The following is a 12,054-nucleotide window of genomic DNA, read 5'->3' on the forward strand; positions in this document are numbered from 1 at the left end:
GCAGCTCAGTTTATTGGCCTGTAGAGCATCATTAATTGGCTGAGAGAACCAGGTTAAACCCTTTGTCAATTCAGTAGGAGCTGCTGTTAGGGTAGCCTGGTTGGCCAGGTGTCCGCATGATTTGACCTTATAAACAGATTTACAAGCGCCGTCAATCGCCTCATATTTTTTTTAAAATGTTTTCCATCAAGCAACAAATCAGGTCATCAGTGCACTTTTTGTGACAGAAACTGATATATTTTTACCAACAGGATCCCAGAATTGAAGGAAGATGACATAAAGAAGTTGGAAGTAGACAAGTCCACACCATTATCATATTTACTGCAAGATGAACTGCACACAGAAAAAACAGAGTATGGAATTGTGCAGAAGGGCTCAATGTTACCTTTACAGGTCTGTATAACAATAACAAGAAATTAATTATTTTTGGGTTAGGATCCTTTAATACACTTCAAGTATATTACAAATCCATCAGTCCACACCAGATGAACAATCAATCATAGTCATCCATATATCTCGATCATTTATAATGGGTTTTTTTTTTACACAATTTCCACATCAGTTTCTAAATCTGGTATATATGTTACCACTCCATATTTCCCCTGATGATGAAATTGTTTGTCCAAATTGTAATATATGGTACAAAAGTTATAATTTTACCAAAGTATCTTGAAAATTAGTTAAGATTGCAGCAACAAACCAATTTTCATTAATGCAGTGAAACAAGCTAACTGGAATTTTTCTTCTCAGTAACTTAAAACATTTTATTTTATTAATTGCCCGTTCAACATGAATCCTATGTGCTGCAATTTTTTTAGTCATATTTACTTCTGATTCACTTAATGGTTTTCCACTTGAAGCAAATGGAGGTATATTCAGATTAATATCAAATTCTGACAGAATGCCTTCAATCCTAAACCCCTTATCTGCCATTAGTGCATCTCCAGCAACAATGAAGCCCCGTTCTTTCAAATCAGGTACAAAATCATAGAACCCACTTTGTTCACAAATTTCATTGTCTGAAATTGACCCAGAAAACAAATCTGAAACAAACATAACTGATCCTCTAGGATCACAAACAACTAATGACTTCAAGGTATTGGATGATTTATAGTCTGAAAAGCACTGACTCTGTACTTGTAAGGAAGATGGTTTTTCACATTTAAGCTCTGTACAATCAAGGATTGCTAAACAAGTCGGAAAATCAGCTTTGTAATTCTCAGGCATGTTTTCTATAATTACATTTCTATGTGGCCAATAGCTAAGGGAGCCTAACCTGACATACATATATTTTGCAACACCGATGAGAACTGTTGACACTGTTGGCACTTTCACATTAAATCTGAAGGCCAGGTCTTTAACATGTAACCCCGTTCTGAGTCGACACAGGTACATAAAAACTTGTTGTGATAAGGGGAATTTTTTTACATTAGTTTCCTTTCTTTTCTGTGGATATGAAATTGGATTTGCACAATCACTGGGAAAGAGGAATGATAGTAACATCAGAAATCTGGCATATGTTAAGCCTGTATAAAACTTAAACAAATTTTTAATATTTGACTCAACAACTTCTTCAATTTCAAATCCACCTCTCTGTTTAAATTCCTCAGTCTGACACTGTTTATCGCACTTATTAATATTTAGAAGTTCCCTCTTGGCAAAGTCTCTGATCAATTTATTGTTTTCCTCTTTCAGCTGCCTGATTCTTGCAACCATGGAGAACACATCCAACTCAGAATAGACTGAAATAGTAAATAGTGAACAGGATTGATTAACTGACTGGGCAGTAATGCAATTAAAAAGCTACTGGAAAATTTCTCACAACAACGAAACTCAGTTTGGAATGAGATGGATATTCCCCGTTTCCAGAGTATGGAGTTATCTTTCCTTTAGACCCGGTATCTGCCTTCTGTCGTGTCCCACAGTGACCACATACTAAACATACCATCTTTCAACTGTCTGGCTTTACAATATGAAATAGGGAGTATTCACCCACTACAAGGGAAGTAAAGGTGTCACTCTCAGTACAGTGGAGACCTCTGTTTCATTGACTAAGAAAGCCATATAGGTATTCATGGGATTTTGTTTTTGTCAGTCCGTGAGATAGAGGTCTCCAGTGGACTGTGAATATTCCCCATTAGAACAGATATGTTACTAAGGGCAAATAACTCCTTATTCTGCAAATGGGGAATACTGTCTGAAATATTTACTCTCCTTTCAGTGTTTCTTGCACTTTCATTCCTTGTGATATTAAACCTATACATTTCATATTTCACATTACAGAGATGTACCAAATCTTGCACCAAAGACGACAACTTGTGGAAGAATTGTATTTCCCCAACCCAACAATGAAATGCAGCCGGCCATTAACAATCAGATGCGCAGCCTTATCAACGCAATATTTTGCACAACTCAAGAAGAGGCTGAAAAAATTGAGATGTCAACACGGGACCAAGCAGACAGCGCTATGTGGTTTGAGGAAAGACGAAATCGTCTGACAGCTTCACAGTTTGCAAAAATTTGTAAAAGGAAAAAGGATATCAATGAAAAATTCATTAACAGTTTATTTGGAGAAGTTAATACCTTTACATCTCCAGCAACATCGTATGGCAGGGCCAATGAATCTGTTGCCAAGCAAGTATACTTGGCCAAAAATACAAACATTCACATTCATGACTGCGGGCTGGTTGTCAATCCACAATTCTCGTTTTGAGCTGCAACACCTGATGGTAAAATTTGTATCAATGGCCAGACGGGAATACTTGAAATAAAATGTCCTTACTCAGCCAGAGATTTGACGATTTCAGAAGCTGCAAATACAGTTCCAAATTTCTGTCTAGTGAAACTGGCAACAAGTCCTACCTTAAACCAGAATCATGACTACTATTTTCAGGTGCAAGGGCAACTGTTGGTAACTGGAGCTCCTTTTTGCTTATTTCTGGTGTATACAAAGAAAGACATGTTTGAAGAACAAATACTGCCCAATTTAAATTTCATGACAGATATGTACAAGAAGTTGTTGAGGTTTTACTCTCAGTATGGCCCGAAGAGTATATCATTACATTCTCCTAGTGGAAGTGAATAGGACATACTTACTCTGTTCTTCAGTCTGGCTTGCAGAATCACAACTGTGAGAAGAACCTTCTGGTGGTGATGAGTCTGTAATATCACTGGGAATTAAGCAAACACAGTCACTATTTACTGTAACACATGTCTTGATTAACTTGTCCAGATTTATAATTTATTACAATCATTATTTCTGTATTCATTTATGTGACCAGATTTATAAATTAACTTGCTACTAATGGCAAGTGGTGTTGTGTATCCAGATTAAGTAAACTGTGCCAAAGTTCCTATAAGCCTCAATAAATTTTAGCTGGACACTTAACTGTGTGAATATTCAGAGTTAATAACACACTAATGAAATACTCTTGGTTATTGTTAACATAATGATAAATATTGTTCATATCAACCTACTGTGATAATGTGTTGTTCTGGGCATATGATACGTGGCGGCGTGATTTTCTAAATTCCCCACTTAAAGCATCATTTGGATCAGGATATTCTTCATTAGGTCCACTGAGAGATATGAAATGCTGCAAGTAAATAAAGACACATATGAGTTGGTATTCGTGAGATTTCATTAAAAGTGAGCGAGTGCTTGGGTTTAACAACCTAATGAACAGTATTTCAGCCATATACAGACGGTGTCTCCTTGTTGCAGGATGGATTTCCTCCGCTCTTTTAAGGTGCTACAGTTGTACCTCAGCAAGACAACTTGCCTAAAAAGACACCCAGCAAGCCCCCTCACCCAGTCACATTATGCTGACACCGGGCCGACCAGTCGCTGCTCTAACCCCACAACAGCTCCCACTGTTAGAGTTTCTGGTCTGACTAGACCCACGTTTGACCCTGGATCTCCCAGCCCAGAAGCGGACATGCTAATCAATAATGACAGACTTAACATGTTAACGCAATCCCTCCCCTCTCCTATACCCCATAAAATAAAATAAAAATAAAAAAAATATTGCACTTAGGGACGTGGGGACAGTGGAACACTAACAAAAGAGTCTAAATTTCGGACACAACTTTGTTACAAGGAATATTCGCAAACGCACATGCACAGGCCTTTTACATGTACAACAACACCACCGCCTTATGAATATCTGACAGATAAGCGGCGATGGAGCCTCACAGAAAGTTACCAAGCTTCGACAACCATTACATACATCAAAATAGATTCACTTACCTTTGAACAAATATATGTATGCTTAGTTATTTTTTCCACGTTGAGATGGGAATGTGGACGGCGACACAAAGCTATCCAGCGCAGGCATTTTTGCAGGTCAGACTTTGGCTTCGGGAAACCCGGAAAGGAATAAATTTAGCTCCTCCTAACTTTTCCGGGTACCTGCTATCAGATTTGCAAGTCCCATATGAACAATGCTTCACCATTTTCACAAGAGGCAAACATTCAGACAGTATATAGGATGTCTTGAGGCTGAGTTTACTTAGACTTCTGCAACCAGTTTCACGCGTCACTGTAACAGCCATGTTGTCGGAGTTTTGTCCAACCTGTGGGCGGAGCTAAAGGGTTGAACGCGTTGTGCAATTTGATTGGCTTATCGCCCGTCAATCATATCGCGAATGGATCGGTGTATTGGAACCTGTGGCCAAAATGACACGGGCCCTAGTTTGGTAGCCCAATTAGGCAACACTGATCAGCCCACTTAAGACCCATGTTGGGCCCAATTATGTTTGCTAGCTGGGTATCCGCTATAAGTTGCACAGACCTATTGCGATTTACAAAGTCCTACATTCTTTCGCCGTACTTAGTAGGCGACTGCATTATAGTGTGCTGTGTTTTCGCTACATACAAGGGCACACAAAGTATCCCGTTATCGTCGATAATATAAGCCTTCTTTATGCTGTCTAACCGCGGGATAGTCACAAACAATAAGGTAGTCTGTGAATCACCAGACGTTAAGAAATCTTTAGGCATCTTGCAGATAAACGATGTTATAACCTAAAAATCATCACTCCGCTGACAACACAGATGGCGCTGCTAATTATCCCAATGCCATTGTCAGTAAGACCCAACACTGCGTAGTAATGCAACTGGCTTGTGATCAGATAAATACAAAACTGTAGTGCATTAATCAGCGTTTAAAAACGAAACAGCTGAGTACATAGGTGAGAGTGACGGGAGACTGAAGTTAGCGGCGGGTTAGGTATTAGTTATTCGAATAACTAACACAGCAGCGGGTTAGTTATTCGAATAAGCAATAACTAAGCCAGCACCGGGTTAGTTATTTGAATAACTAACAATTATTCACCAGTGGGATAGTTATTTAAATAACTAATAACTAACACAATAGCGGGTTAGTTATTTGATTAACTAATAACTAACTATCAGTGAGTTAGGTAATCGAATAACTTGCTGTATTAGTTATTTGGATAACTACACCGCTGCTCGGTTAGATATTGATTATTCCAATAACTAACCCGCTGTCCGTTAGTTATTCAAATAACTGATTTGGAATAACTAAAGAGCAGTAAGTCTGTTATAAATTATACGATTACCTAACCCACTGCTAGTTAGTCATTAGTTAATCGAATAACTCACCCACTGCTGTGTTAGTTATTAGTTATTCAAATAACTGATTTAAAATAACTAACCCTCTGCTGGTTAGTTATTCAAATAACTAACCTGATTCTGGCTTAGTTATGGGCTATGCGAATAAATAACCCGCTGCTGGGTTAGTTATTAGTTATTCGAATAACTAATAACTAACCCGCTGTTAACTTCAGCGTGCTGAGTGACAGTACTGGAGATGTTGTTGCACCAGATGGCATGATAGCGTTGTGTGGAAGATTTTATCTAGTAACGGTGAACTAAACTGACGGCCATTAGAAACTTTACCATAGATTTAACGGCCCAAATTTGTATTAACACAAAACAGATGCTAGACATGAAATATATGGAAAACAACAATATGTTTAGTTCATCCCAGTGAATTTGTTAGGGTCTTCAACCAATATGACTTTTGTCCTGAACACACCCAATTCAATGGGCCATTTTTGGCCTTGATGGGAAATTGAATAAAGGAATTCAGATTTTCAACGAGGCTGTTTGGTGTTTGTTTTTCTGTGTCAAAGCAGAATGAGTGGGATGTTTTCAAGTATGATAATCACTTATAAACAAGCTAAAGGTATATATTTTAGAAGCATTTTATTCCATCAACATGACTACATGACTAGTCTGTAAAAAAACAAAAAAAAAAAAACAAAAAAAAGAAAAAGAAACGACGTGATCGCTAATCTAGTTTTCACATGTTGAGATACCATTTGCCAACAAATGCACGCTTATTTAGATATGTATTTTGCACAGGTTTTGTACGAATCTGAAAGTAGGGTGTCTCATTGCCATTTCTGGGGCAATTTATGGCAATATTCCCTCTCTCTCCGATGTCAAGGCATCTCAAAGACACCAGAACACATATGACCACGAGTATACTACCTGCTGATTAAGTTAGCAATGATGTTGTCCAGGAACTTCTGTTTGTCTGATTTTATGTCATTCTCTGGGCAAAGGCTGATCTTGTGCTCCTCAGCAAACATGTGACTTTCCCTATCCAAGCCCCCCGTGGGGTTTCCGGGGTGATAAGAATAGGACCTCGGCCCTCTAGGCAAGCTTGTCGTAAAAGACGACTAACCTAGACCTAGATCAATCGGCTTGGTCATGTCTTGCCTCTGCGTTGTCCCAGAATTTCTCCATAACACCATTCCTTAGAGAAAATGTTATTTCTGAAACTTCGTTTACAGGACTACGTTTTGCGGCGGTGGCTTATGGGTCAATCGAGTAGATTGAATTTAACCTTTTGTATAAATCAATCGGTTCGAGTATACCTCATATGGAGTCCTTGGTGTCTTTCCTGCTGGGTATTCCCAGGTTCAGGCATCGCCCTTGTTGGCACTCCGTGGTGGGTGGGGAACATATCGGGTGAATCATATATATATATTGCTATGTCATCTTTAACCTAAATTCGAATGTTTCTAATCTAAATAGCAGGTCTTCTTCCTCTCAGCCGCTTTCAAGCGCTGACAAAAAGAGGAAATTAGAGGTTTTGTCGGATTCGGTTGATAACGGACAGGACAGTTGGCCGGCCTTTATAGTTCTCTCAATAAAGAGTGAACAGAAGCCGGCCTCCAAAATTCATCCATTTGTACTGAAAAGGGATTGCAGGGTTCAGCAGGTACATTAAAAAACATCAAGAAATTACGATCCGGAGACATTCTCATTGAGGGAATTATACGTGACAGGGATCAGGATATCATTAACTTATCCGAAGAGGAATTCTGCACTGAACTGAAGTCACAGGGTGTTACCAGAGTGAAACGCTTCACTATGAAGAAATCTGGTAACATCATTAAACTAGAGTTAGTGTAGACTTATACATCCCTAACCCAACACGTTGTTTTACGTCGCAGAAATTTGGTCATGGCAAGGGCCAATGTAAAAACAAACTTGTTTGTTTTCGATGTGGCAGCGAGGGTCATGATGGTTTCGACTGCAGCAGTACGGTTAAGTGTTGCAATTGTGGTGCAGATCACATGGCCTCCTCTAGGGACTGCCCACTTTTCGTAAAAGAAAAACAAATTATCACTGTAAAGACTAAAAACAATATATCGTATCAGGAGGCCCGGAAACTAGTCTCACCTCCTAATACTTCACTGCACACTTCATTTGCCAATGTGGTCAAGCGAGTAGCATCTGTTGCTACTCAAACATCAATGACTTGGCCCATTGGAAACCAGAAACCATGTCCTATTTCTGTTGAACCTACTGTTCGACCTGCTTTTTTAATACGTCCTCAACCCAGACTACCTCAATACAACAAATAAAACCAGCCAATAATACTGACCAACCAGATATCCCTAAACCTAGTCAACCTAAAAGCAAAAATATGTCCGAAAATAGACCTCAAAATAATAATAAACCTATAAACCCAGTGCCCCAACAGAGCGTCTCTCTAAGGCCACTAGGGACCCTGTCCAAACTTGGATCGGTGGAGGTCGTTTGTCCTTCAACATCAGATGCGAATGTGATGGATACATCATCTGCACCAGGGAGATCTTCCAGCCGGTCTCCAAGGAAGGGTTGTCCTCGATCCAAACACAAAGAAAAATCTCCTATACGTCTCCCTCCATAATGGCGATATAGGACAAAATTATACAGTGGAATTGTCGAGGCCTTAAGGTTAATTTTATTGAAATAACACAGCTTGTTCAATCATTAAATCCTATAGCCCTTTGTCTTCAGGAAACTTACCTGAAGACATCTGACAAAGATAAAATAACTCTTAAAAATTATTCCTTCCACAGTACTTATTCAAATGAAGAAGAGCGAGCTGCAGGCGGCTCTTTTATCTTCATCAATAACAATATTATTCACAGCCCTGTTCCTCTGGATACAGAGGTTCAAGGTGTGGACGTCCGTGTTTCATCATATGAAACAATCACATTATGTTCAGTGTATATACCCCTGAACATTTCTTTGTCAGCTTTGCAGTTACATAATTTAAAAGAACAGTTGCCAAAACCTTTTATACTAATGGGAGATTTTAATTCCCATAACCCCCTATGGGGCAGTAATAACAAAAATGATAAGGACAAGATTGTGGAGGATTTCTTATCTAAGGATGAACTGTGTTATTTCAATGATGGTTCTAATACCTATTTACATCCGGATAATGGCGCTTGTTCTGCTATCCACCTCACTATCACAGATCCATGACTTCTCCTGGATTTTTCTTGGAGTACATGGCGATCTTTGTGGTAATGACCATTTTCCTATAATCTTAGAACATATCACTTCTAATTCTTTAGAACGTGTAGCTAGGTGGAAATTCGATAAAGTAGACTGGATCACATTTGAGATGTCTTGTGAGGCTGATATCACCTCAGATACTCTTAATGCAGCAGATGATCCTATGTTAACATTTAATGATCTTGTTTTACGAGCTGCCGATAGAACTATTCCTAAGACATCGACAAATCCAAAATCCAAAAGTAAACCCTGGTATGATCAGGACTGTCGCAAAGCCATTAAAGATCGCAAAAGGCCGAGCAAAATTTCAATATAAGTCCTGATGATAATAGCTTAAACCAGGTTCGTATTTTTAGAGCTAAGGCTCGCCGATTACTCAAGTCCAAGAGACCATCTTGTTGGCGGAACTTTGTTTCAGGCATTACGTCAAAAACACCCATGCGTCAGGTCTGGAACATGGTTCAGAAACTTAAGGGCAAAAATAATAAAGCAAAAGTCAAGCATTTAAAAGATGGAGATAATGTATATACTTCTCCATCCGATATAGCTAATAAACTAGCCGAGACAATTTCCAAGAAATCTTCTCAGAATTAAGTTGAGCATTTAAAAGATGCAGATAATATATTAACCTCTCCATTTGATATAGCCAATGAATTAGCAGAAACAATTTCAAACAAATCTTCTTCTGAGAACTATACTTAAAACTTCTAACATATTAAAAACCAGAAGGAGAAAATTAAATTGCTCTTTTCTTCTAAGAATTCAGAAGATTATAACGGCCCTTTTAACATCGAAGAACTTAAAAATGCATTAAAAAAGGCCCATGATACTGCTTGTGGTCCTGATAACGTATACTATAAGTTTCTAAATCATTTACCACCAGAGCCACTGGAGACTCTCTTGGACTTGCTTTATAATATTTGGATAACTGGTAATTTTTCACCGTCATGGAGGGAAGCGTGTATTATCCCGGTCCCTAAACCGGGTAAGGATCATACTGATCCAAATAATTACCGTCCCATAGCTATTACCAGCTGCGTCTGTAAGACTATGGAACGGATGATAAATGATAGGCTTCTTTGGTTTCTTGAAACCAACAAGTTACTTTCTGATATTCAATGTGGTTTTCGTCAAGGTAGATCTACCATGGATCACCTTGTTCGATTTGAAACCTTTATTCGAGATGGCTTCATCAATAACGAACATGTGGTGTCCATATTTTTTGACCTTGAAAAGGCCTACCACACTACATGGAACTATGGTATTTTAAAAGACTTCGCGGATATGGGTTTTAAAGGTCGCTTACCTATATTTATATCTCAATTTTTATCTGATCGTCAGTTTAAGGTACGGGTGGAGTTCACTCTTTCTGACTCTTTTGAGCAGGAAATGGGTGTACCCCAGTGCAGCATTCTATTAACAACTCTGTTTAGCATAAACATAAATAGCCTAGCCAAAACATTAACATCGGGCATAGAGAGTTCTTTATACGTGGATGACTTCCTTATATGCTACTAAACCAAGAACATGAATAATATCAAACGTCAGTTGCAGCTTTGTCTCAATAAGATCGAGAAATGGGCAACTGAAAACGGTTTTAGTTTTTCAACGTCTAAAACCGTCGATATGCATTTTTGTAACAAACGGACTCTTCATCTTGATCCCGAGCTTAATTTTTGTGGTGAACAGGTTAAAATTGTGGGAGAAACAACATTTTTAGGTATAATATTTGATATTAAGCTATCTTTTATACCTCATGTTAAAATGCTTAAAGCTAAATGTACGGGGGCTCTCGATATAATTAAGGTCGTGTCTAGCACCGATTGGGGTGCTGACCGATCTGTTTTACTTAACTTATATCGTTCTCTGGTGAGGTCTAAACTGGACTATGGATCCATCATTTTCGGTTCCGCTAGGAAGTCGTATATCAAAATGTTGGACCCTCTCCATCATCAAGGTTTGAGGCTCAGCCTTTGTGCTTTTAGACTCTCAACAGTACAAAGTTTATACGTGGAGGCAAATGAGCCTTCTTTATATAACCGACGTATAAAACTTAGCCTTCAATATGCTACAAAGCTTAAAGCACTTCCAACAAACCCTGCCTACGGCTGTGTTTTCAATCCATTGTATGTAGACAAATATACTAAATGTCCTAACAAGATCCCTTCGTTCGGTCTTCGTATACAGGACCATATTGTATGAGCTAACATCAAGCTGGAAGATATAGCTCCGGTGTGTTTTCCGGAGTCTCCTCCATGGCTTCACCCACAACCTAAACTAATATTTGATCTACGTAAATATAATAAATCGAATATAAATCCTCTTATAATTCAGCAAGGTTTTGCTGAAATTAAGGCTGACTATATGGATTATAAATTTATATATACTGACAGGTCGAAGGATTGGGACAGGGTTGCGACTGCGGCTGTCTTAGAGCAGCGGGTGTCTTCCTTTCGTCTTCCATCCTCTTCTTCAATATTCTCTGCCGAGGCCAGAGCTATACTCCTGGGTGGTTTCTTCTGGGTGTGCCCGGAGGGCAATGATATGCACTGACTCGTTGTTTTGCTTATTGGCAATACAGAATAATAAATTTAAAAATCCATTGATCCTTCAAATTTTAGCTATACATAGGAAATTAATTAGAAGAGGTAAAGATATTATATTCTGCTGGATACCAAGTCATATTGGTATCCATGGAAAGACAGTCGCAGACAGGGACGCGAAAGCTACCCTAAATAAACCCATATCTAAGATAAAAATCCCTTATACTGACATGAAGTCCAATATTCTTAAATATATTCGTTGCCTTTGGCAGGGTGAATGGAACTTACAGGTCCATAATAAACTGCAGGCTATTCATCCGGTCATTGGCTACAACAATTATACTTGCGAAAAGTCTCGTAGAGACCAAGTAGTTGGGCATTCTCGTCTAACAAACAATTTCATACTAGATGGGAGCAGTGCTCCCGAGTGCGTTGGATGGGATGCCCAATATAGCATCAAACATATTTTGGTTGACTGTGTAGACTTTGCCCACGTTCGGCAGAGATTCTACACGGTCGACTCTATATATGATTTGTTTGACAACATCGCTGGGGATGTTGTCATCAATTATTTGAAGGCCATTGGCCTATATCATATGATATAATATATTAATATATAATGTTATATATACATTTCTTGATATATTATTTTTAAAATATGAGGGTTTTCGAGTTTTAACT

At 38.6% G+C, this 12,054-nt stretch overlaps 2 protein-coding genes across 2 annotated transcripts; one reads left to right on the plus strand and one right to left on the minus strand.

The window, feature by feature from the left end:
- Positions 1–480: 480 nt before the first annotated feature.
- LOC135477706 (uncharacterized) lies at positions 481–4,349 on the minus strand. The gene is made up of 4 exons (XM_064757899.1): positions 4,250–4,349; positions 3,478–3,596; positions 3,097–3,170; positions 481–1,742 (listed from the first exon to the last, which is right to left on the minus strand). The coding sequence occupies exon 4, from the start codon at positions 1,714–1,716 to the stop codon at positions 649–651; it is 1,068 nt and encodes a 355-aa protein (XP_064613969.1). The 5' UTR covers positions 1,717–1,742; positions 3,097–3,170; positions 3,478–3,596; positions 4,250–4,349; the 3' UTR covers positions 481–648.
- On the plus strand, positions 2,317–3,462 carry LOC135477707 (uncharacterized). Its single transcript, XM_064757900.1, is given in 1 exon segment — positions 2,317–3,462. A coding segment is annotated over 1 exon segment (732 nt). The 5' UTR covers positions 2,317–2,353; the 3' UTR covers positions 3,086–3,462.
- Positions 4,350–12,054: the final 7,705 nt, after the last annotated feature.

Source organism: Liolophura sinensis, chromosome 11, assembly GCF_032854445.1.
Source record: "Liolophura sinensis isolate JHLJ2023 chromosome 11, CUHK_Ljap_v2, whole genome shotgun sequence".
Classification (NCBI taxonomy): Eukaryota; Metazoa; Mollusca; class Polyplacophora; order Chitonida; family Chitonidae; genus Liolophura; species Liolophura sinensis.